The sequence below is a fragment of the Oncorhynchus masou genome, unplaced genomic scaffold (genome assembly GCF_036934945.1).
Source record: "Oncorhynchus masou masou isolate Uvic2021 unplaced genomic scaffold, UVic_Omas_1.1 unplaced_scaffold_1526, whole genome shotgun sequence".
In the NCBI taxonomy this organism is placed as follows: Eukaryota; Metazoa; Chordata; class Actinopteri; order Salmoniformes; family Salmonidae; genus Oncorhynchus; species Oncorhynchus masou.
Window position 1 is genome coordinate 22,501 of NW_027005290.1, and position 27,490 is coordinate 49,990.

The window sequence follows — 27,490 nt, forward strand, 5'->3', positions numbered from 1 at the left end:
AGACTACATGATGAGATGAAGACAGTGGATAGAAACAGAGACTACATATTGAGATGAAGACAGCAGGTAGAAACAGAGACTACATATTGAGATGAAGACAGTGGGTAGAAACAGAGACTACATATTGAGATGAAGACAGTGGATAGAAACAGAGACTACATATTGAGATGAAGACAGTGGATAGAAACAGAGACTACATATTGAGATGAAGACAGTGGATAGAAACAGAGACTACATATTGAGATGAAGACAGTGGATAGAAACAGAGACTACATATTGAGATGAAGACAGTGGATAGAAACAGAGACTACATGATGAGATGAAGACAGTGGATAGAAACAGAGACTACATGATGAGATGAAGACAGTGGATAGAAACAGAGACTACATATTGAGATGAAGACAGTGGATAGAAACAGAGACTACATATTATGAAGACAGTGGATAGAAACAGAGACTACATATTGAGATGAAGACAGTGGGTAGAAACAGAGACTACATATTGAGATGAAGACAGTGGGTAGAAACAGAGACTACATGATGAGATGAAGACAGTGGATAGAAACAGAGACTACATATTGAGATGAAGACAGTGGATAGAAACAGAGACTACATATTGAGATGAAGACAGTGGATAGAAACAGAGACTACATGATGAGATGAAGACAGTGGATAGAAACAGAGACTACATATTGAGATGAAGACAGTGGATAGAAACAGAGACTACATATTATGAAGACAGTGGATAGAAACAGAGACTACATATTGAGATGAAGACAGTGGATAGAAACAGAGACTACATGATGAGATGAAGACAGTGGATAGAAACAGAGACTACATATTGAGATGAAGACAGCAGGTAGAAACAGAGACTACATATTGAGATGAAGACAGCGGGTAGAAACAGAGACTACATATTGAGATGAAGACAGTGGATAGAAACAGAGACTACATATTGAGATGAAGACAGTGGATAGAAACAGAGACTACATATTGAGATGAAGACAGTGGATAGAAACAGAGACTACATATTGAGATGAAGACAGTGGATAGAAACAGAGACTACATGATGAGATGAAGACAGTGGATAGAAACAGAGACTACATGATGAGATGAAGACAGTGGATAGAAACAGAGACTACATATTGAGATGAAGACAGTGGATAGAAACAGAGACTACATATTATGAAGACAGTGGATAGAAACAGAGACTACATATTGAGATGAAGACAGTGGGTAGAAACAGAGACTACATATTGAGATGAAGACAGTGGGTAGAAACAGAGACTACATGATGAGATGAAGACAGTGGATAGAAACAGAGACTACATATTGAGATGAAGACAGTGGATAGAAACAGAGACTACATATTGAGATGAAGACAGTGGATAGAAACAGAGACTACATATTGAGACGAAGACAGTGGATAGAAACAGAGACTACATGATGAGATGAAGACAGTGGATAGAAACAGAGACTACATGATGAGATGAAGACAGTGGATAGAAACAGAGACTACATATTGAGATGAAGACAGTGGATAGAAACAGAGACTACATGATGAGATGAAGACAGTGGATAGAAACAGAGACTACATATTATGAAGACAGTGGATAGAAACAGAGACTACATATTGAGATGAAGACAGTGGGTAGAAACAGAGACTACATATTGAGATGAAGACAGTGGATAGAAACAGAGACTACATGATGAGATGAAGACAGTGGATAGAAACAGAGACTACATATTGAGATGAAGACAGTGGATAGAAACAGAGACTACATATTGAGATGAAGACAGTGGATAGAAACAGAGACTACATATTGAGATGAAGACAGTGGATAGAAAAAGAGACTACATGATGAGATGAAGACAGTGGATAGAAACAGAGACTACATACTAGGAAGACAGTGGATAGAAACAGAGACTACATATTGAGATGAAGACAGTGGATAGAAACAGAGACTACATGATGAGATGAAGACAGTGGATAGAAACAGAGACTACATATTGAGATGAAGACAGTGGATAGAAACAGAGACTACATATTGAGATGAAGACAGTGGATAGAAACAGAGACTACACATTATGAAGACAGTGGATAGAAACAGAGACTACATGATGAGATGAAGACAGTGGATAGAAACAGAGACTACATGATGAGATGAAGACAGTGGGTAGAAACAGAGACTACATGATGAGATGAAGACAGTGGGTAGAAACAGAGACTACATGATGAGATGAAGACAGTGGATAGAAACAGAGACTACATATTGAGATGAAGACAGTGGATAGAAACAGAGACTACATATTGAGATGAAGACAGTGGGTAGAAACAGAGACTACATATTGAGATGAAGACAGTGGATAGAAACAGAGACTACATGATGAGATGAAGACAGTGGGTAGAAACAGAGACTACATGATGAGATGAAGACAGTGGATAGAAACAGAGACTACATATTGAGATGAAGACAGTGGATAGAAACAGAGACTACATGATGAGATGAAGACAGTGGATAGAAACAGAGACTACATATTGAGATGAAGACAGTGGATAGAAACAGAGACTACATATTGAGATGAAGACAGTGGATAGAAACAGAGACTACATATTGAGATGAAGACAGTGGATAGAAAAAGAGACTACATGATGAGATGAAGACAGTGGATAGAAACAGAGACTACATACTAGGAAGACAGTGGATAGAAACAGAGACTACATATTGAGATGAAGACAGTGGATAGAAACAGAGACTACATGATGAGATGAAGACAGTGGATAGAAACAGAGACTACATATTGAGATGAAGACAGTGGATAGAAACAGAGACTACATATTGAGATGAAGACAGTGGATAGAAACAGAGACTACATATTATGAAGACAGTGGATAGAAACAGAGACTACATGATGAGATGAAGACAGTGGATAGAAACAGAGACTACATATTGAGATGAAGACAGTGGATAGAAACAGAGACTACATATTGAGATGAAGACAGTGGATAGAAACAGAGACTACATATTATGAAGACAGTGGATAGAAACAGAGACTACATATTGAGATGAAGACAGTGGATAGAAACAGAGACTACATGATGAGATGAAGACAGTGGATAGAAACAGAGACTACATATTGAGATGAAGACAGTGGATAGAAACAGAGACTACATATTGAGATGAAGACAGTGGATAGAAACAGAGACTACACATTATGAAGACAGTGGATAGAAACAGAGACTACATGATGAGATGAAGACAGTGGATAGAAACAGAGACTACATGATGAGATGAAGACAGTGGGTAGAAACAGAGACTACATGATGAGATGAAGACAGTGGGTAGAAACAGAGACTACATATTGAGATGAAGACAGTGGATAGAAACAGAGACTACATGATGAGATGAAGACAGTGGATAGAAACAGAGACTACATATTGAGATGAAGACAGTGGATAGAAACAGAGACTACATATTGAGATGAAGACAGTGGGTAGAAACAGAGACTACATATTGAGATGAAGACAGTGGATAGAAACAGAGACTACATGATGAGATGAAGACAGTGGGTAGAAACAGAGACTACATGATGAGATGAAGACAGTGGATAGAAACAGAGACTACATATTGAGATGAAGACAGTGGATAGAAACAGAGACTACATATTGAGATGAAGACAGTGGGTAGAAACAGAGACTACATATTGAGATGAAGACAGTGGATAGAAACAGAGACTACATATTGAGATGAAGACAGTGGATAGAAACAGAGACTACATATTGAGATGAAGACAGTGGATAGAAAAAGAGACTACATGATGAGATGAAGACAGTGGATAGAAACAGAGACTACATACTAGGAAGACAGTGGATAGAAACAGAGACTACATATTGAGATGAAGACAGTGGATAGAAACAGAGACTACATGATGAGATGAAGACAGTGGATAGAAACAGAGACTACATATTGAGATGAAGACAGTGGATAGAAACAGAGACTACATATTGAGATGAAGACAGTGGATAGAAACAGAGACTACATATTATGAAGACAGTGGATAGAAACAGAGACTACATGATGAGATGAAGACAGTGGATAGAAACAGAGACTACATGATGAGATGAAGACAGTGGGTAGAAACAGAGACTACATGATGAGATGAAGACAGTGGGTAGAAACAGAGACTACATATTGAGATGAAGACAGTGGATAGAAACAGAGACTACATGATGAGATGAAGACAGTGGATAGAAACAGAGACTACATATTGAGATGAAGACAGTGGATAGAAACAGAGACTACACATTATGAAGACAGTGGATAGAAACAGAGACTACATATTGAGATGAAGACAGTGGATAGAAACAGAGACTACATGATGAGATGAAGACAGTGGATAGAAACAGAGACTACATACTATGAAGACAGTGGATAGAAACAGAGACTACATACTAGGAAGACAGTGGATAGAAACAGAGACTACATATTGAGATGAAGACAGTGGATAGAAACAGAGACTACATGATGAGATGAAGACAGTGGATAGAAACAGAGACTACATACTAGGAAGACAGTGGATAGAAACAGAGACTACATATTGAGATGAAGACAGTGGGTAGAAACAGAGACTACATATTGAGATGAAGACAGTGGATAGAAACAGAGACTACATGATGAGATGAAGACAGTGGATAGAAACAGAGACTACATACTATGAAGACAGTGGATAGAAACAGAGACTACATACTAGGAAGACAGTGGATAGAAACAGAGACTACATATTGAGATGAAGACAGTGGGTAGAAACAGAGACTACATATTGAGATGAAGACAGTGGGTAGAAACAGAGACTACATGATGAGATGAAGACAGTGGATAGAAACAGAGACTACATATTGAGATGAAGACAGTGGATAGAAACAGAGACTACATATTATGAAGACAGTGGATAGAAACAGAGACTACATATTGAGATGAAGACAGTGGGTAGAAACAGAGACTACATATTGAGATGAAGACAGTGGATAGAAACAGAGACTACATATTGAGATGAAGACAGTGGATAGAAACAGAGACTACATGATGAGATGAAGACAGTGGATAGAAACAGAGACTACATACTATGAAGACAGTGGATAGAAACAGAGACTACATATTGAGATGAAGACAGTGGATAGAAACAGAGACTACATATTGAGATGAAGACAGTGGGTAGAAACAGAGACTACATGATGAGATGAAGACAGTGGATAGAAACAGAGACTACATGATGAGATGAAGACAGTGGGTAGAAACAGAGACTACATGATGAGATGAAGACAGTGGGTAGAAACAGAGACTACATGATGAGATGAAGACAGTGGGTAGAAACAGAGACTACATGATGAGATGAAGACAGTGGACCCTGATACTCTGTTCCTGTTATGTTGTTAACTGTGACCTTGATACTCTGTTCAGCCATATTTCAGTGAACAATTACTGTCTGGTTTGTTCCCTAGTTATAGAATGCATCCCAAATGGTAACCTATTCCCTACACAGTGCACTACTATTGGCCAGAGCCACAGGACCCTATTCCCTACATAGTGCACTACTATTGGCCAGAGCCACAGGACCCTATTCCCTACATAGTGCACTACTATTGGCCAGAGCCACAGGACCCTATTCCCTACATAGTGCACTACTATTGGCCAGATCCACAGGACCCTATTCCCTACATAGTGCACTACTATTGTCCAGAGCCACAGGACCCTATTCCCTACATATTGCACTACTATTGGCCAGAGCCACAGGACCCTATTCCCTACATAGTGCACTACTATTGGCCAGAGCCACAGGACCCTATTCCCTACATAGTGCACTACTATTGGCCAGAGCCACAGGACCCTATTCCCTACATAGTGCACTACTATTGGCCAGAGCCACAGGACCCTATTCCCTACATAGTGCACCACTATTGGCCAGAGCCACAGGACCCTATTCCCTACATAGTGCACTACTATTGGCCAGATCCACAGGACCCTATTCCCTACATAGTGCACTACTATTGGCCAGAGCCACAGGACCCTATTCCCTACATAGTGCACCACTATTGGCCAGAGCCACAGGACCCTATTCCCTACATAGTGCACTACTATTGGCCAGATCCACAGGACCCTATTCCCTACATAGTGCACTACTATTGGCCAGAGCCACAGGACCCTATTCCCTACATAGTGCACTACTATTGGCCAGATCCACAGGACCCTAGTCTCTCTCTCTCCCTCTCCCAGTCTCTCACTATACTGTCTTCTCCCCCCCTCTCTAGGAGATAGATGGCTTGGAGGTGATTGGCTCAGGCCAGCCCTTCACCTCTGTCACTGTGAAGCAGAGCCCCCTATTGGAGGAGGAGGAGAGGGAGGAGCTTAGGGAGGTGGAGCAGAAGGAAAACCAGTAAGAAACACCCCCCCAATCCTAATTCACTAACAAACAGTTTATCTAGTGGCTCATTGATTCTGATGATATCCTCATGTTGATTCCATTGTAGCGTTGCCGATAGTGACCGTGTGTATTGATTCTGATGATATCCTCATGTTGATTCCATTGTAGCGTTGCCGATAGTGACCGTGTGTATTGATTCTGATGATATCCTCATGTTGATTCCATTGTAGCGTTGCCGATAGTGACCGTGTGTATTGATTCTGATGATATCCTCATGTTGGTTCCATTGTAGCGTTGCCAATAGTGACCGTGTGTATTGATTCTGATGATATCCTCATGTTGGTCCATTGTAGCGTTGCCGATAGTGACCGTGTGTATTGATTCTGATGATATCCTCATGTTGGTTCCATTGTAGCGTTGCCGATAGTGACCGTGTGTATTGATTCTGATGATATCCTCATGTTGGTCCATTGTAGCGTTGCCGATAGTGACCGTGTGTATTGATTCTGATGATATCCTCACGTTGGTTCCATTGTAGCGTTGCCGATAGTGACCGTGTGTATTAATTCTGGGGGCGGCAGGTAATCTAGTGGTTAGAACGCTGGGCCAGTAACCGAAAGGTTCCTGGATCAAATCCCAGAGCTGACTGACAAGGTAAAAATCGTTCTGCCCCTGAACAAGGCAGTTCACTGTTCCCCGGTAGGCCGTCATTGTAAATAAGAATTTGTTCTTAACTGACTTGCCCAGTAAAATAAAGGTTAAATAAAAATAAAATCATTTGTAAAAAGTTTAAAAAAATATATATTCTCATGTTGGTCCATTGGCCGATAGTGACTGAGTGTACATCCCAAATGGAACACTATACCCTATATAGTGCAAAACTTTTGACCAGAGCCTTATGGTACAGAGGGCACCTTATTCACTATGTAGGGCCCATAGGGGCCTCTGTTCAAAATTAAGACACTATAGAAGCAATAGGATGCCATTTGAGACATGACCTGTCCCTCTGTCTGTTCCCAGTGACCCCCTGTCGCAGTTTGATGATGTCATGCTGGACGCGGTGCTGGTGCCTGCCCTGAGGTTCTGTGGGCAGCCCGCCCGCTGGACAGGCAACTCCACCTCTCACAAGGTACACACACACACTGTTAAACCTGTGGAGCCACCACATACAGACAGTAGAATAATACAACTCTTCTTCATATGGTCTGTTGTTTGGTGGGTCGAGGAGAAATGATACAACACCAAATAAAATGCTTATTATCTCTCCCTCCTCCCTCCCAATCTCCTTCTTCATCCTCCTCTAAAACCTCCTTCTCTCTCCCTCCTCCCTCCCAATCTCCTTCTTCGTCCTCCTCTAAAACCTCCTTCTCTCTCCCTCCTCCCTCCCAATCTCCTTCATCCTCCTCTAAAACCTCTTCTCTCTCTCTCCCTCCTCCCTCCCAATCTCCTTCTTCGTCCTCCTCTAAAACCTCCTTCTCTCTCCCTCCTCCCTCCCAATCTCCTTCATCCTCCTCTAAAACCTCTTCTCTCTCTCTCCCTCCTCCTTCCCAATCTCCTTCTCCATCCTCCTCTCTCTCCCTCCTCCTTCCCAATCTCCTTCTTCATCCTCCTCTCAACCCTCTTCTCTCTCTCCCTCCTCCTTCCCAATCTCCTTCTTCATCCTCCTCTCAACCCTCTTCTCTCTCTCTCTCTCTCTCTCTCTCTCTCTCTCTCTCTCTCTCTGTCTCTCTCTCCCTCTCCCCCTCTCTCCCTCTCTCTCCTCCCAGGGGGAGGTGGGTATCAGCGCCAGGGTAACGTTTGAGGCCCTGTCAGGAGAGAGAGCCCGTTCAGACATGGAGGTGCAGAACGAGGGCAGTACAGCAGTCTACTACAGCTGGCAGCGCCTGGCTGTACCACATAGCTTCCCTGACGCCAGGACACACACACACACACAGCACTTCTACTTCAACACCTCCACAGGTACACATTACACACGCACACACACACACACACACACACACACACACACACACACACACACACACACACACACACACACACACACACACACACACACACACACACACACACACAGCACTTCTACTTCAACACCTCCACAGGTACACATTACACACACACACACACACACACACACACACACACACACACACACACACACACACACACACACACACACACACACACACACACACACACACACACACACACAGCACTTCTACTTCAACACCTCCACAGGTACACATTACACACACACACACACACACACACACACACACACACACACACACACACACACACACACACACACACACACACACACACACACACACACACACACACACACAGCACTTCTACTTCAACACCTCCACAGGTACACATTACACACACACACACACACACACACACACACACACACACACACACACACACACACACACACACACACACACACACACACACACACAGCACTTCTACTTCAACACCTCCACAGGTACACATTACACACACACACACACACGCACACACACACACACACACACACACACACACACTGCACATGTATGTGCAGACACACCATGTACGTACACACACGCTGTGTTTTTGTTCACACAGCTGGCAGCATTTACGTCAATGCATGTCATAATTACAACCTGCTTTGTCCTTTCTCTTTCTCTGTCCCTCTCTCCCCCATTCCTCTCCTTCTCCCCCCATCTCCCTCTCTCCCCTTCCCCCTCCCCATCTCTCTCTCTCTCCTTCTCCCCCATCTCTCTCTCTCCCCTTCCCCCTCCCCATCTCACTCCCCTTCTCTCCTCCCCATCTCTCTCTCCTTCTTCCCTCCCCATCTCTCTCCTTCTCCCCTCCCCATCTCTCTCTCTCTCCTTCTCCCCTCCCCATCTCTCTCTCTCTCTCTCTCTCTCCCATTCTCCCATTCCCCCCTCCCCATCTCTATCTATCCATCCATCTCTCTCTCCTCCTCTCCCGATCTCCATCTCTCCCCCTCCCCATCTCTCTCTCTCTCTCTCTCTCCCCTTCTCCCCTCCCCATCTCTCTCTCTTACTCCCCTTCTCCCCTCCCCCATCTCTCTCTCCTTCTCCCCATCTCGCTCTCTCTCTCCCCTTCCCCCTCTCATCTCTCTCTCACTCTCTCTCTCTCTCTCCTCCTCTCTTCATCTCTCTCTCTTTCTCTCTCTCTCTCTCTCTCTCTCTCTCTCTCTCTCTCTCCCCTTCTCCCCTCCCTCATCTCTCTCTCTCCTTCTCCCCTCCCCATCTCTCTCTCTCACTCCCCTTCTCCCCTCCCCATCTCTTTCTCTCTCTCCTTCTCCCCTCCCCATCTCTCTCTATCTCTCTCTCCTTCTCCCCTCCCCATCTCTCTCCCCTCCCCTCCCCATCTCTCTCTCTCCTTCTCCCCTCCCCATCTCTCTCTCTCCTTCTCCCCTCCCCATCTCTCTCTCTCCTTCTCCCCTCCCCATCTCTCTCTCTCCTTCTCCCCTCCCCATCTCTCTCTCTCCTTCTCCCTCCCCATCTCTCTCTCTCCTTCTCCCCTCCCCATCTCTCTCTGTCTCTCTCTATCTATCTCTGTACCAGGTGTGATTCTACCAGGTGACAGCAAGTGTGTAGAGTTTATATTTAAGTCGGAGGTCCCAGGCATCAGGACAGAGGTGTGGCGTCTCAACACACACCCTGTCCTGCTGGGTGGAGCCTCCATCCAGGTGACACTGAGGGGTGTGGCTCTTTACCAGGACAAGACCGCTGACCAGAGACACGCCCTGGAGGTCTGTGTGTGTGTGTGGGGGGGGAGGAGGCTGGGAGGAGGGAGGGGAGGAGGGAGAGAGGGTGTGAGGAGGGAGGGAGGATGTGAGGAGGGAGGGTGTGGGGAGGGAGGGAGGATGTGAGGAGGGGGGTGAGGAGGCTGGGAGGAGGGAGGGAGGGTGGGAGGAGGTAGGGAGGATTTGATGAGGGAGAGAGGGTGTGAGGAGGGAGGGAGGGTGTGGTGGGGGGGGTGGGAGGAGGGAGGGAGGGAGGGTGTGAGGATGGAGGGTGTGAGAAGGGAGGGAGGATGTGAGGAGGGAGGGAGGGTGTGGGGAGGGAGGGAGGGTGTGGGGAGTGAGGGAGGATGTGAGGAGGGAGGGTGTGGGGAGGGAGGGTGTGGGGGAGGGAGGGAGGGATGTGAGGAGGGAGGATGTGAGGAGGGAGGGGGGGTGTGGGGAGGGAGGGAGGGTGTGGGGAGGGGGTGGGAGGAGGGAGGGAGGGTGTGAGGAGGGAGAGAGGGTGTGAGGAGGGAGAGAGGGTGTGAGGAGGGAGGGAGGGTGTGAGGAGGGAGGGTGTGGGGAGGGAGGGAGGGTGTGGGGAGTGAGGGAGGATGTGAGGAGGGGAGGGTGTGGGGAGGGAGGGTGTGGGGAGGGAAGGAGGATGTGAGGAGGGAGGGAGGATGTGAGGAGGGAGGATGTGAGGAGGGAGGGAGGGTGTGGGGAGGGAGGGAAGGTGTGAGGAGGGAGGGAGGGTGTGGGGAGGGGGGTGGGAGAAGGGAGGGAGGGTGTGAGGAGGGAGAGAGGGTGTGAGGAGGGAGAGAGGGTGTGAGGAGGGAGGGAGGGGGAGGGAGGGAGGGAGGGTGTGGGGAGGGGGGTGGGAGGAGGGAGGGTGTGTTGAGGGAGGGAGTGTGTGAGGAGGGAGGGGTGTGAGGAGGGAGGGAGGGTGTGGGGAGGAATGGTGGGAGGAGGGAGAGAGGATGTGATGAGGGACAGAGGGTGTGAGGAGGGAGGGTGTGAGGAGGGAGGGTGTGAGGAGGGAGGCAGGATGTGAGGAGGGAGGGAGGGTGTGGGGAGGGAGGGAGGGTGTGGGGAGGGAGGGAGGATGTGAGGAGGGAGGGAGGATGTGAGGAGGGAGGATGTGAGGAGGGAGGGAGGATGTGAGGAGGGAGGAAGGGTAGGGGGGGGAGGTGTGAGGAGGGAGGGAGGGTGTGGGGAGGGAGGGAGGGTGTGAGGAGGGAGGGAGGGTGTGAGGATGGAGGGTGTGAGGAGGGAGGGAGGGAGGATGTGAGGAGGGAGGGAGGGTGTGGGGAGGGAGGGAGGGTGTGGGGAGTGAGGGAGGATGTGAGGAGGGAGGGTGTGGGGAGGGAAGGGGGATGTGAGGAGGGAGGGGAGGATGTGAGGAGGGAGGATGTGAGGAGGGAGGGAGGGTGTGGTGAGGGAGGGAGGGTGTGGGGAGGGGGTGGGAGGGAGGGTGTGAGGATGTGAGGAGGGAGGGAGGATGTGAGGAGGGAGGGAGGATGTGAGGAGGGAGGAAGGGTAGGGGGGGGGGAGGTGTGAGGAGGGAGGGAGGGTGTGGGGAGGGAGGGAGGGTGTGAGGAGGGAGGGAGGGTGTGAGGATGGAGGGTGTGAGGAGGGAGGGAGGGAGGATGTGAGGAGGGAGGGAGGGTGTGGGGAGGGAGGGAGGGTGTGGGGAGTGAGGGAGGATGTGAGGAGGGAGGGTGTGGGGAGGGAAGGGGGATGTGAGGAGGGAGGGAGGATGTGAGGAGGGAGGATGTGAGGAGGGAGGGAGGGTGTGGTGAGGGAGGGAGGGTGTGGGGAGGGGGGTGGGAGGGAGGGTGTGAGGATGTGAGGAGGGAGGGAGGATGTGAGGAGGGAGGGAGGATGTGAGGAGGGAGGGAGGATGTGAGGAGGGAGGGAGGATGTGAGGAGGGAGGGAGAGTGTGGGGAGGGAGGGAGGGTGTGAGGAGGGAGGGAGGGTGTGGTGAGGGAGGGAGGGTGTGGGGAGGGAGGTGGGAGGGAGGGTGTGAGGATGTGAGGAGGGAGGGTGTGGGGAGGGAGGGAGGATGTGAGGAGGGAGGGAGGATGTGAGGAGGGAGGTAGGGAGGGTGTGGGGAGGGAGGGAGGATGTGATCAGGGAGGGAGGATGTGAGGAGGGAGGGTGTGGGAAGGGAGGGAGGATGTGAGGAGGGAGGGAGGATGTGAGGAGGGAGGGAGAGTGTGGGGAGGGAGGGAGGGTGTGAGGAGGGAGGGTGTGAGGAGGGAGGGAGGATGTGAGGAGGGAGGGAGGGTGTGGGAGGGCGGGAGGATGTGAGGAGGGAGGGAGGATGTGAGGAGGGAGGATGTGAGGAGGGATGTAGGGAGGGAGGATGTGAGGAGGGAGGATGTGAGGAGGGAGTGAGGATGTGAGGAGGGAGGGAGGGTGTGGGAAGGGAGGGAGGATGTGAGGAAGGAGGGAGGATGTGAGGAGGGAGGGAGGATGTGAGGAGGGAGGATGTGAGGAGGGAGGAAGGATGTGAGGAGGGAGGGAGGATGTGAGAATGGAGGGAGGATGTGAGGATAGAGGGAGGATGTGAGGAGGGAGGGAGGATGTGAGGAGGGAGGGAGGATGTGAGGAGGGAGGGAGGGAGGGTGTGGGGAGGGAGGGTGGGGAGGGAGGGAGGATGTGAGGAGGGGGGGGGAGGATGTGAGGAGGGAGGGAGGGTGTGCGGAGGGAGGGAGGATGTGAGGAGGGGGAGGGAGGATGTGAGGAGGGAGGGAGGGTGTGAGGAGGGAGGGAGGATGTGAGGAGGGAGGGAGGGTGTGCGGAGGGAGGTAGGATGTGAGGAGGGAGGGAGGATGTGAGGAGGGAGGGAGGATGTGAGGAGGGAGGGAGAGTGTGGGGAGGGAGGGAGGGTGTGAGGAGGGAGGGTGTGAGGAGGGAGGGAGGATGTGAGGAGGGGAGGGAGGGTGTGGGGAGGGAGGGAGGGTGGATGTGGGGAGGGAGGGAGGATGTGAGGAGGGAGGGAGGGTGTGCGGAGGGAGGGAGGATGTGAGGAGGGAGGGAGGGTGTGAGGAGGGAGGGAGGGTGTGCGGAGGGAGGGAGGATGTGAGGAGGTAGGTAGGATGTGAGGAGGGAAGGAGGGTGTGAGGAGGGAGGGAGGGTGTGGGGAGGGAGGGAGGGAGGATGTGAGGAGGGAGGGAGGGTGTGGGGAGGGAGGGTGTGTTTGTAACTTCACAGTTGTATTAAGCATAATTGTGTTTGTTTGTGTATTCATGTGTTTTTGTGTAATTTTGTGTATGTGTGTGTGTGTGTTCGTGTGTATGTGTCTCTGTGTGTGTCTCTGTGTGTGTTTGTGTGTTTGTGTGTGTGTCTCTGTGTGTGTGTTTGTGTGTATGTGTCTCTGTGTGTGACTGTGTGTGTGTGTGTCTCTGTGTGTGTGTGTGTGTGTGTCTCTGTGTGTGTGTGTGTCTGTGTGTGTGTGTGTGTGTCTCTGTGTGTGTGTCTCTATGTGTGTGTGTGTGTGTGTGCGTGTGTGTGTGTGTGTGTGCGCGTGCGCGTGTGCGTGTGTGTGTGTGTAGAGTGAGCTGCAGCAGAGAGAGGCTGCGTCAGTGTGTCGGTCGTTGGTGTGTGCCGTGTTACAAGGCGTCCTCACCCCAGAGAGACCCGGCTCCCCTGCGGAGCTCTGCACCACCGAGGAGGAACACTTCCACAACAGGAGCCCAAAGGTACACGACCCCTTGAAGGTAGACTCAGAGAGATGCACCAAGTACACACAATATCCGCTCAATTTCCACCACAACTAAGAGGCATCGCCTCTCTGCTGTCGTGGTTCCCGTGGCTACCACGTCGGTCGGAGCGAGAAGCGCACCTCTGTGAGAGCAAAGTCTTGCATTGAGCTCATCTTAATATCTGCGATGCTGCTCGTTGCAATCTGGCTCAGTCTACCTTTAACAAGGACGGGGAGGAAAAGAATGTCCCGCAAAATCAATAGACTGTCACGACCACAGACTCCTAAGCACAGGGGTCAGAGACACTAAAACAGCTCTGAACGTCCATTCTCTCAGTTCCACACAGCCAGCATCATCACTCTGAACGTCCATTCTCTCAGTTCCACACAGCCAGCATCCTCACTCTGAACGTCCATTCTCTCAGTTCCACACAGCCAGCATCATCACTCTGAACGTCCATTCTCTCAGTTCCACACAGCCAGCATCATCACTCTGAACGTCCATTCTCTCTGTTCCACACAGCCAGCATCATCACTCTGAACGTCCATTCTCTCAGTTCCACACAGCCAGCATCATCACTCTGAACGTCCATTCTCTCTGTTCCACACAGCCAGCATCATCACTCTGAACGTCCATTCTCTCAGTTCCACACAGCCAGCATCATCACTCTGAACGTCCATTCTCTCAGTTCCACACAGCCAGCATCATCACTCTGAACGTCCATTCTCTCTGTTCCACACAGCCAGCATCCTCACTCTGAACGTCCATTCTCTCAGTTCCACACAGCCAGCATCATCACTCTGAACGTCCATTCTCTCAGTTCCACACAGCCAGCATCATCACTCTGAACGTCCATTCTCTCAGTTCCACACAGCCAGCATCATCACTCTGAACGTCCATTCTCTCTGTTCCACACAGCCAGCATCATCACTCTGAACGTCCATTCTCTCAGTTCCACACAGCCAGCATCATCACTCTGAACGTCCATTCTCTCAGTTCCACACAGCCAGCATCATCACTCTGAACGTCCATTCTCTCAGTTCCACACAGCCAGCATCATCACTCTGAACGTCCATTCTCTCTGTTCCACACAGCCAGCATCATCACTCTGAACGTCCATTCTCTCAGTTCCACACAGCCAGCATCATCACTCTGAACGTCCATTCTCTCTGTTCCACACAGCCAGCATCCTCACTCTGAACGTCCATTCTCTCTGTTCCACACAGCCAGCATCCTCACTCTGAACGTCCATTCTCTCAGTTCCACACAGCCAGCATCATCACTCTGAACGTCCATTCTCTCTGTTCCACACAGCCAGCATCATCACTCTGAACGTCCATTCTCTCAGTTCCACACAGCCAGCATCATCACTCTGAACGTCCATTCTCTCAGTTCCACACAGCCAGCATCATCACTCTGAACGTCCATTCTCTCTGTTCCACACAGCCAGCATCATCACTCTGAACGTCCATTCTCTCAGTTCCACACAGCCAGCATCATCACTCTGAACGTCCATTCTCTCAGTTCCACACAGCCAGCATCATCACTCTGAACGTCCATTCTCTCAGTTCCACACAGCCAGCATCATCACTCTGAACGTCCATTCTCTCAGTTCCACACAGCCAGCATCATCACTCTGAACGTCCAGACAGAAAGAGCTATGAGCTTGTCTCTGTAGGGACAAGACAGGACGCAGCCTCAGTTTGACATTGTGAATGTGTCCAAAATGGCACCCTATTCCCTCTATAGTACAGTGTGCACTACTTTTGAACAGGGCCCTGGTAGTAGTGCACTATATAGCAGAGTGTCCAATCAAAAACACATATTTTGACCAATGGGTAAATATGTGCATTGTGTAGATACACCTCTGAGAAAACCAATTGGCCAAACCTCATGTCTCTATGATAATCTGTTAAAAAGCTATGGAGTTTTTACCCTTGTAGGATGGCCAGAAAGGACGAGTAAATCAATGAGGGCCAGATGAATGTTTTTGTCCTGAATCAGGATAATAGCATCGCGTCAGAGATTTAAGACGAACTGACAGGTTCACCGTTGATCCTCGCCATCTTTCTTCTTGAACCCACAGGGGCATAAAACAATATGGAGGTCAGATACATATTGATTTAGAGACATGACGTGTAGTATTTTCAAATTAAGTTTTGTATACGCTTTTGATATTAATGTGAGATTTCTCACAAAAAAAACAACAGGAATATCTCTGTGAAATGTCAAAGGAGCACTAAGCTTTTTGTTTTCTGACTTAGCCTTTTGTTTTCTGACTTAGCTTTTTGTTTTCTGACTTAGCCTTTTGTTTTCTGACTTAGCCTTTTGTTTTCTGACTTAGCCTTTTGTTTTCTGACTTAGCATTTTGTTTTCTGACTTAGCCTTTTGTTTTCTGACTTAGCCTTTTGTTTTCTGACTTAGCATTTTGTTTTCTGACTTAGCTTTTTGTTTTCTGACTTAGCCTTTTGTTTTCTGACTTAGCATTTTGTTTTCTGACTTAGCCTTTTGTTTTCTGACTTAGCCTTTTGTTTTCTGACTTAGCCTTTTGTTTTCACACTTAGCTTTTTGTTTTCAGACCACCACAACATGTAAAATCCTCTAAAGTCACTAGGAGAAATTGGCACCGCTATGTCAACAGAGCTCAGTGCTTATTATGGTATGTATTAGGTTACAACATCCAGCTTCTTAGATATAACGATGTGTTAGAGAAAGACGCCACTGAACGATTCAGGACATGAAGAGTCTTATTTGTCTCGGTAAAAATGTTCTTTTTTTTTAACGTAAGGAAGTGAAATTTCAATAACAAAGGGTGTTTTCACACACTCTCTAGGCAGAGTGGGTGGACACGCTGTATAAAGGGGATAGGATGACATTTCAGCCACGGCCATTATCAACATTATCAGCCATTACTATAATTATGTGTCGTTGTGGCTCTTGTCTTTGAACATGAATGGATTCTCTCTCGATATGTAAAAACAGACAGACAGACGGACAGAGACTTACAGGAGTCCTCAGTGATTACGATGATGAAGATGATTTAGGTTCATTCATGGTTCTAGCTGATTTCTGAATAACATCTTCCTCTTTCTGTTGGGTTGTTTAGTGACACACACTCTATCACTCTTACTCTCACTCACTCTCACATACACACACTCACACACACACACACACACACACACACACACACACACACACACACACACACACACACACACACACACACACACACACACACACACACACACGACTGGCCCATACTGTGTTTGTAACAGTATACTGTTGGTCCATCTCGGTCCTAGCTGCAGTACCGTTATGAGACAGTGGAGGCACTGAAGAGCCTGTGGCAGCAGGTGACTGTAGAAACAGGAGAAGACAGAGAAACAGCCTGGGACCTCTCTGTGTCTACACTACGACAGGTACACACACACACACACACACCTCACGTGCACAGCAGAGATGCATCAGGTCCCATTCACAGAGTCTCGACCGGGGATGGAACCCCTAACCTTCCGATCTCCGGAGGGACACTAACAACAAGGCCACTGAGTAGTGGATCTAAGACCTGACCCTCCTCTCCTCTCTCCTCTCTGTTCCCCTCTCCAGGCAGTGCTGGCTCTGCCACAGGGGGACGGGGAACAGGATGGACCCCAGGAGATGCTCACCAGAGAGGGGGCTCTGAGCCTCTATAACACCCTCCTCCTGGAGCTCACCCAGCCACTCACACAACACACGCCAATACCACTCAAGGCTATAGGGTGAGAAGAAGGGAGGGAGGGAGCGAGGGAGGGAGGGAGGAGGAAGGAGACAGAGATGCAGCACCGGTTTGGAGAAAAGAGAAGAGGGAATATTGATGGGGAAACCAAAGAATTAAAGGATACCATCGAAATTGATCAATAGTGCAGTTGATTATTAAAAAGTGTGTGTGTGTGTGTGTGTGTGTGTGTGTGTGTGTGTGTGTGTGTGTGTGTGTGTGTGTGTGTGTGTGTGTGTGTGTGTGTGTGTGTGTGTGTGTGTGTGTGTGTGTGCGTGCGTGCGTGCGTGTGTGTGTGTGTGAACCCCTGCAGGTTGCAGCTGTGGAGAGAGCTGTTGGACGGTCTGGTCAGTGCAGCTCTGTGGCTCAGACATCTACTGGGTCTCCCTGAGACAGACACATGGGGGGAACACACACAGGACCACCACCACAGCTGTGAGTCTAACACACAGGACCACCGCCACAGCTGTGAGTCTAACACACAGGACCACCACCACAGCTGTGAGTCTAACACACAGGACCACCACCACAGCTGTGAGTCTAACACACAGGACCACCACCACAGCTGTGAGTCTAACACACAGGACCACCACCACAGCTGTGAGTCTAACACACAGGACCACCACCACAGCTGTGAGTCTAACACACAGGACCACCACCACAGCTGTGAGTCTAACACACAGGACCACCACCACAGCTGTGAGTCTAACACACAGGACCACCACCACAGCTGTGAGTCTAACACACAGGACCACCACCACAGCTGTGAGTCTAACACACAGGACCACCACCACAGCTGTGAGTCTAACACACAGGACCACCACCACAGCTGTGAGTCTAACACACACAGGACCACCACCACAGCTGTGAGTCTAACACACAGGACCACCACCACAGCTGTGAGTCTAACACACAGGACCACCACCACAGCTGTGAGTCTAACACACAGGACCACCGCCACAGCTGTGAGTCTAACACACAGGACCACCACCACAGCTGTGAGTCTAACACACAGGACCACCGCCACAGCTGTGAGTCTAACACACAGGACCACCGCCACAGCTGTGAGTCTAACACACAGGACCACCGCCACAGCTGTGAGTCTAACACACAGGACCACCGCCACAGCTGTGAGTCTAACACACAGGACCACCGCCACAGCTGTGAGTCTAACACACAGGACCACCACCACAGCTGTGAGTCTAACACACAGGACCACCGCCACAGCTGTGAGTCTAACACACAGGACCACCGCCACAGCTGTGAGTCTAACACACAGGACCACCACCACAGCTGTGAGTCTAACACACAGGACCACCACCACAGCTGTGAGTCTAATACACACAGGACCACCACCACAGCTGTGAGTCTAACACACAGGACCACCACCACAGCTGTGAGTCTAACACACAGGACCACCGCCACAGCTGTGAGTCTAACACACAGGACCACCGCCACAGCTGTGAGTCTAACACACAGGACCACCACCACAGCTGTGAGTCTAACACACAGGACCACCGCCACAGCTGTGAGTCTAACACACAGGACCACCAACCCACTATCAGCCTGTCTATCACTACAACCCACTATCAGCCTGTCTATCACTACAACCCACTATCAGCCTGTCTATCACTACAACCCACTATCAGCCTGTCTACCACTACAACCCACTATCAGCCTGTCTACCACTACAACCCACTATCAGCCTGTCTGCCACTACAACCCACTATCAGCCCATTCCTCTCCAGGGGGAAAGATGAAGAAAGAGGAGAAGTTTGAGAAGAAGGCAGGAGCACCCCTGAAGGAGGAGAAGAAGGCAGGAGCACCCCTGAAGGAGGAGAAGAAGGCAGGAGCACCCCTGAAGGAGGAGAAGAAAGGAGCAGCCAAGCCTGCTGTGAAGGAGAAACCAGTGGAGGTGAGGAACTCACCTAATCTAAAAAATAAATCCCCAAATCATCCCTAACCTCCTGCGCCCTAACCTCCTGCCCCCTAACCTCCTGCCCCCTAACCTCCTGCCCCCTAACCTCCTCCCCCCTAACCTCCTGCCCCCTAACCTCCTGCCCCCTAACCTCCTGCCCCCTAACCTCCTGCCCCCTAACATCCTCCCTCCTAACCTCTTACCCCCTAACCTCCGCCCCCTTAACCTCCTCCCCTAACCTCCTCCCTCCTAACCTCTTACCCCCTAACCTCCTACCCCTAACCTCCTACCCCCTAGTCACTGTTAGCAAGCTCTATTCCCAACCAGAGACACAATGTTTATCTGAAAGGATCAGATCGGTGTTAGTAATATAGTGTAACTCCTAGTCTATCAGAGAGTGGGTGGAGCTATTACCAGATGATTTATACCTATCCAATCAGAGAGTGGGGTGGAGCTATTACCAGATGATTTATACCTATCCAATCAGAGAGTGGGGTGGAGCTATTACCAGATGATTTATACCTATCCAATCAGAGAGTGGGGTGGAGCTATTACCAGATGATTTATACCTATCCAATCAGAGAGTGGGGTGGAGCTATTACCAGATGATTAATATTCTATCCAATCAGAGAGTGGGGTGGAGCTATTACCAGATGGTTTATACCTATCCAATCAGAGAGTGGGGTGGAGCTATTACCAGATGATTTATACCTATCCAATCAGAGAGTGGGGTGGAGCTATTACCAGATGATTTATTCCTATCCAATCAGAGAGTGGGGTGGAGCTATTACCAGATGGTTTATACCTATCCAATCAGAGAGTGGGGTGGTGGTATTACCAGATGATTAATATTCTATCCAATCAGAGAGTGGGTGGAGCTATTACCAGATGATTTATACCTATCCAATCAGAGAGTGGGGTGGAGCTATTACCAGATGATTTATACCTATCCAATCAGAGAGTGGGGTGGAGCTATTACCAGATGATTTATTCCTATCCAATCAGAGAGTGGGGTGGAGCTATTACCAGATGGTTTATACCTATCCAATCAGAGAGTGGGGTGGTGGTATTACCAGATGATTAATATTCTATCCAATCAGAGAGTGGGGTGGAGCTATTACCAGATGAGTAATACTCTATCCAATCAGAGAGTGGGGTGATTTATACCTATCCAATCAGAGAGTGGGGTGAAGGGATTTATACCTATCCAATCCCTTCAGACCTCTAGTGTCTAGATCAGGGCTCTCCAACCCTGTTCCTGGAGAGACACCCTCCTGTAGGTTTTATCTAAAACCCTGTTCCTGGAGAGACACCCTCCTGTAGGTTTTATCTAAAACCCTGTTCCTGGAGAGACACCCTCCTGTAGGTTTTATCTAAAACCCTGTTCCTGGAGAGACACCCTCCTGTAGGTTTTATCTAAAACCCTGTTCCTGGAGAGACACCCTCCTGTAGGTTTTATCTAAAACCTGTTCCTGGAGAGACACCCTCCTGTAGGTTTTATCTAAAACCCTGTTCCTGGAGAGACACCCTCCTGTAGGTTTTATCTAAAACCCTGTTCCTGGAGAGACACCCTCCTGTAGGTTTTATCTAAAACCCTGTTCCTGGAGAGACACCCTCCTGTAGGTTTTATCTAAAACCCTGTTCCTGGAGAGACACCCTCCTGTAGGTTTTATCTAAAACCCTGTTCCTGGAGAGACACCCTCCTGTAGGTTTTATCTAAAACCTGTTCCTGGAGAGACACCCTCCTGTAGGTTTTATCTAAAACCCTGTTCCTGGAGAGACACCCTCCTGTAGGTTGTATCTAAAACCCTGTTCCTGGAGAGACACCCTCCTGTAGGTTTTATCTAAAACCCTGTTCCTGGAGAGACACCCTCCTGTAGGTTTTATCTAAAACCCTGTTCCTGGAGAGACACCCTCCTGTAGGTTTTATCTAAAACCTGTTCCTGGAGAGACACCCTCCTGTAGGTTTTATCTAAAACCCTGTTCCTGGAGAGACACCCTCCTGTAGGTTTTATCTAAAACCCTGTTCCTGGAGAGACACCCTCCTGTAGGTTTTATCTAAAACCCTGTTCCTGGAGAGACACTCTGTCTGCCTTCCTGTCTCCTGTAGGTTTTCAGGGATGATTTTATGTTAAAACCGACAGGAGGTTTTCTCTCCAGAAACAGGGTTGATCCCAACACCAGATGGCAGCAAACACCTGTCTGTCTGTATGTTTGTCTGCCTGTCTGTCTTTTTGTCTGCTTCTCTGCCTGCTTGTCTGTCTGTCTGTCTGTCTGCTTGTCTATCTGCTTGTCTGTTTGTCTGCCTTCCTGTCTCCTGTAGGTTTTCAGGGATGATTTTAAGTTAAAACCGACAGGAGGTTTTCTCTCCAGAAACAGGGTTGATACTAACACCAGATGGCAGCAAACACCTGTCTGTCTGTATGTTTGTCTGCCTGTCTGTCTGTCTGTCTGTCTGTCTTTATTTAGTCAGCCACCAATTGTGCAAGTTCTCCCACTTAAAAAGATGAGAGGCCTGTAATTTTCATCATAGGTACACTTCAACTATGACAGACAAAATGAGCATTTTTTTTCTCCAGAAAATCACATTGTAGGATTTTTAATGAATTTATTTGCAAATTATGGTGGAAAATAAGTATTTGGTCAATAACAAAAGTTTATCTCAATACTTTGTTATATGCCCTTTGTTGGCAATGACAGAGGTCAAATGTTTTCTGTAAGTCTTCACAAGGTTTTCACACACTGTTGCTGGTATTTTGGCCCATTCCTCCATGCAGATCTCCTCTAGAGCAGTGATGTTTTGGGGATGTTGCTGGGCAACACGGACTTTCAACTCCCTCCAAAGATTTTCTATGGGGTTGAGATCTGGAGACTGGCTAGGCCACTCCAGGACTTTGAAATGCTTCTTACGAAGCCACTCCTTCATTGCCCGGGCGATGTGTTTGGGATCATTGTATGTATGTATGTATGCCTGCCTGCCTGCCTGTCAGTGTCACGCCCTGGTCGAAATATATTATGTTTATTCTTCATTTATTTGGTCAGGCCAGGGTGTGACATGGGTTATTGTGGTGTGTTTTTGTCTTGGGGTTTTGTGGGATGTCTAGCGTTAGTCTATGGCTGCCTGAGGCGGTTCTCAATCAGAGTCAGGTGATTATCGTTGTCTCTGATTGGGAACCATATTTAGGCAGCCATATTCTTTGAGTGTGTCGTGGGTGATTGTTCCTGTCTCTGTGTTTAGATTCACCAGACAGGCTGTATAGTTTCTTCATGTTTTCGTCTGTTGTTTTTGTACATGTCAGTTATTTCACATCTAGTCTACTTTCATTAATAAATATGAGTAACTACCGCGCTGCATTTTGGTCCGCTCCTCCTTCAACAGAAGAAAGCCGTTACAGTCAGCCTGTCTGTCTGCCTGTCTGTCTGTCTGTCTGTCTGTCTGTCTGTCTGTCTGTCTGTCTGTCTGTCTGTCTGTCTGTCTGTCCTTCTCTCTCACTCCTCTTTCTCCTCACTCTCTCTCCCTCCTCTCTTTCTCTCACTCCTTCCCTCTCACTCCTCTTTCTCCTCACTCTCTCTCCCTCCTCTCTTTCTCTTCCTCCTTCTCTCTCACTCCTCTTTCTCCTCACTCTCTCTCCCTCCTCTCTTTCTCTCACTCCTTCCCTCTCACTCCTCTCTCCATCTCTCTGATGAATAGTTGAGTCATAGGTTAGCAACAGTTTATTTGTCACCAGGTGCCATGGTAACCGAACACTGTGTGAAAATGTGCATCTGCTCTCAAACTGCGTGTCCAGGTTGTGAGTTATGACACCTGTACCGGCCACACACACTACACGCATGTAGGAGGCCACACACACTACACGCATGTAGGCGGCCACACACACTACACGCATGTAGGAGGCCACACACACTACACGCATGTAGGCGGCCACACACACTACACGCATGTAGGCGGCCACACACACACACACACACACACACAGCTAGAGGCATGTCCATCTGTACACCAACAACTATAAACAGAACATACGGCAGAAATATCACAATCACAAAGACACTACTACCAGTACACCCTCTCTCTCTCTATCTCTCTTTCTGTCTGTCTTTATCTATCTCTCTATCTATCTATCACTCTTTCTGTCGGTCTTTCTTTATCTCTCTCTCTCTATTTATCTCTCTCTCTCTATCTCTCTTTATGTTGCTCTTTCTTTATCTCTCTCTCTCCCCACTTGGGTTCATTCTCTCTAACTCTCTCTTTCTCTCTAACTCTCTTTCTCTCTCGCTCTATAACTGGCCGCTCTGAGCAATCGGGGGAGAAGGGCCTTGGTCAAGCAGGTGACCAACAGCCAATGGTCACTCTGACAGCTCTGCAGAGTTCCTCTGTGGAGATGGGAGAACCTTCCAGAAGGACAATCATCTCTGCAGCACTCCACCGATCAGGCCTTTATGGTAGAGTGGTGTCGTGACTTGACTTTAAATAATCTGATAACTGTTATTTATTTAATTATTACCCGATTAAATTAATCATGTAACAATTAACTCATTATGAATTTGGGGCACCACGGAAGAAGTTGTTTAACGAGTTACCATCTCCCAAATTAAACTCTCGAAGATATAAATGATATATCGACAACTATCACTTATTAATAATTACCTCATATCAGGCTCATTCTGATCGGTCGCAACCTTCTTGGATCTGCAAGAACCTCAGCCAAGCTCATTATTCAATACTACTGTCACAGGCCGGCTCATAGCCTGTGGCAAAAATGAGGGGACGCGAACAACAGGTATAGGCCAATTAAAAACATGTTCTTTATTGTAAACAAAACTATTAACTTTAAACTCAGAAAAAGGTATGAGGTGTGGAAGTATCATAATGTAAGGTGTATGTAAAGTGGAATGAGGTGTGGAAGTATCATAATGTAAGGTGTATGTAAAGTGCAGGAATGTGTGAATGACTGAGTGAAAACTATGCAAAACTACAAAGGAACAAACAAAACAGGTTCATACCTGGAGGAGCAGAGAGAGAGAGAGAGAGATTAGTGAAGGAGCAGTTTAAATACCTTGAGCCCAGGTGACTCCAACCACTAACGACCCTCCTCTGCCTGCAGGAGGAACCACCCCCTGCACTGCAGATGAGGAGCCGTGACACGACACAAACTGATTTAATTATTATTATTATTATTTACTAGCTAACTATTATTACTATTATTATTTACTAGCTAACTAAATAGATGGAAAGAGGGAAAGATATGACAGCTTGTTACAACATAATGTTAGATGGAGAGAGGAAAGATATGACAGCTTGTTACAACATAATGTTAGATGGAGAGAGGGAAAGATATGACAGCTTGTTACAACATAATGTTAGATGGAGAGAGGGAAAGATATGACAGCTTGTTACAACATAATGTTAGATGGAGAGAGGGAAAGATATGACAGCTTGTTACAACATAATGTTAGATGGAGAGAGGGAAAGATATGACAGCTTGTTACAACATAATGTTAGATGGAGAGAGGGAAAGATATGACAGCTTGTTACAACATAATGTTAGATGGAGAGAGGGAAAGATATGACAGCTTGTTACAACATAATGTTAGATGGAGAGAGGGAAAGATATGACAGCTTGTTACAACATAATGTTAGATGGAGAGAGGATAAGAGAGACAGAGAGGGAAAGATATGACAGCTTGTTACAACATAATGTTAGATGGAGAGAGGGAAAGAGAGACAGAGAGGGAAAGATATGACAGCTTGTTACAACATAATGTTAGATGGAGAGAGGGAAAGAGAGACAGAGAGGGAAAGAGAGACAGAGAGGGAAAGAGAGACAGAGAGGGAAAGAGAGACAGAGAGGGAAAGAGAGACAGAGAGGAAAAGAGAGACAGAGAGGGAAAGAGAGACAGAGAGGAAAAGAGAGACAGAGAGGGAAAGAGACAGAGAGGGAAAGAGAGACAGAGAGGGAAAGAGAGATAGAGAGGGAAAGAGAGACAGAGAGGAAAAGAGAGACAGAGAGGGAAAGAGAGACAGAGAGGGAAAGAGACACAGAGAGGGAAAGAGAGACAGAGAGGGAAAGAGAAACAGAGAGGGAAAGAGAGACAGAGAGGGAAAGAGAGATAGAGAGGAAAAGGACACTTATCGTGGACACGTTCTAGGACTCATTTCACATGAATCATATACTTTGCACACGAACCACCGCCCGTTTGGAATAAGAAAAATAATGAATGCATTTACGTGTTGAATGCCTTCGTTCGTCGTCTATCTCGGTCGGGACCAAGCCCTCTCAGAAAGGAGTTTCGGTGGGCTCTCCCGGGGGTGTAAGGCTCTGATTGTCCACCAGAGGTTACAATGTCCTCTTTATTAGTTGTTTCGGTGGGCTCTCCCGGGGGTGTAATGCTCTGATTGTCCACCAGAGGTTACAATGTCCTCTTTATTAGTAGTTTCGGTGGGCTCTCCCGGGGGTGTAAGGCTCTGATTGTCCACCAGAGGTTACAATGTCCTCTGTATTAGTTGTTTTGGTGGGCTCTCCCGGGGGTGTAATGCTCTGATTGTCCACCAGAGGTTACAATGTCCTCTTTATTAGTAGTTCTGGTGGGCTCTCCCGGGGGTGTAAGGCTCTGATTGTCCACCAGAGGTTACAATGTCCTCTTTATTAGTAGTTTCGGTGGGCTCTCCCGGGGGTGTAAGGCTCTGATTGTCCACCAGAGGTCCTCTTTATTAGTTGTTTCGGTGGGCTCTCCCGGGGGTGTAAGGCTCTGATTGTCCACCAGAGGTTACAATGTCCTCTTTATTAGTAGTTTCGGTGGGCTCTCCCGGGGGTGTAAGGCTCTGATTGTCCACCAGAGGTCCTCTTTATTAGTTGTTTCGGTGGGCTCTCCCGGGGGTGTAATGCTCTGATTGTCCACCAGAGGTTACAATGTCCTCTTTATTAGTAGTTCTGGTGGGCTCTCCCGGGGGTGTAAGGCTCTGATTGTCCACCAGAGGTTACAATGTCCTCTTTATTAGTAGTTTCGGTGGGCTCTCCCGGGGGTGTAAGGCTCTGATTGTCCACCAGAGGTCCTCTTTATTAGTTGTTTCGGTGGGCTCTCCCGGGGGTGTAAGGCTCTGATTGTCCACCAGAGGTTACAATGTCCTCTTTATTAGTAGTTTCGGTGGGCTCTCCCGGGGGTGTAAGGCTCTGATTGTCCACCAGAGGTTACAATGTCCTCTTTATTAGTAGTTTCGGTGGGCTCTCCCGAGGGTGTAAGGCTCTGATTGTCCACCAGAGGTTACAATGTCCTCTTTATTAGTAGTTTCGGTGGGCTCTCCCGGGGGTGTAAGGCTCTGATTGTCCACCAGAGGTTACAATGTCCTCTTTATTAGTAGTTTCGGTGGGCTCTCCCGAGGGTGTAAGGCTCTGATTGTCCACCAGAGGTCCTCTTTATTAGTCGTTTCGGTGGGCTCTCCCGGGGGTGTAATGCACTGATTGTCCACCAGAGGTCCTCTTTATTAGTTGTCTGTGGCTTCAATGATTCACCAGTAATTGTCTGAGGTGAACTTATCCTCTTTTCCTAGATAGTCAAAGTTCCAAACTCACTTTACACGCGCAGCTGCAGACTGCCAGGGTCCTGGTCCGGTGAGTTCATTTTCTACACCTCTTTGAGAGTTTCAAAGTTTCTAACCATTTCAACGTGTGGTTCACGGTGTCACGTATTTTGGTCTGGTATGTTAATTCTTAGCGAGTCATTTTAAGCACTCTGGTCGGAAAGGGTTGTTCCATCACACTGATACGCTCTTCTGACCTCATTCGGGCCGTGGCTATTTAATGTGCAAAGGACATGAAAAACCATTATCCTATGAGAAAAACAAAATCACATTCCTATCTTAACAACACTATTTTCATTGTTCTTCATATTGTATTCACAATATATTGGATGACAGCCAAAAGGGGGTTCGTTCCTAAGTTACA

General features: G+C 48.0%; 1 protein-coding gene across 1 annotated transcript in view; it reads left to right on the forward strand.

Moving 5' to 3' along the window:
• LOC135531140 (MYCBP-associated protein-like) overlaps window positions 1–27,490 on the forward strand; it is a 44,521-nt gene that overhangs the window by 14,959 nt on the left and 2,072 nt on the right. The window contains 9 exon segments of the mRNA XM_064959254.1: window positions 6,307–6,431; window positions 7,440–7,548; window positions 8,186–8,378; window positions 10,004–10,191; window positions 13,726–13,872; window positions 17,178–17,294; window positions 17,482–17,633; window positions 17,943–18,064; window positions 19,378–19,544. Of these exon segments, the coding sequence (XP_064815326.1) occupies window positions 6,307–6,431; window positions 7,440–7,548; window positions 8,186–8,378; window positions 10,004–10,191; window positions 13,726–13,872; window positions 17,178–17,294; window positions 17,482–17,633; window positions 17,943–18,064; window positions 19,378–19,544 (1,320 nt within the window).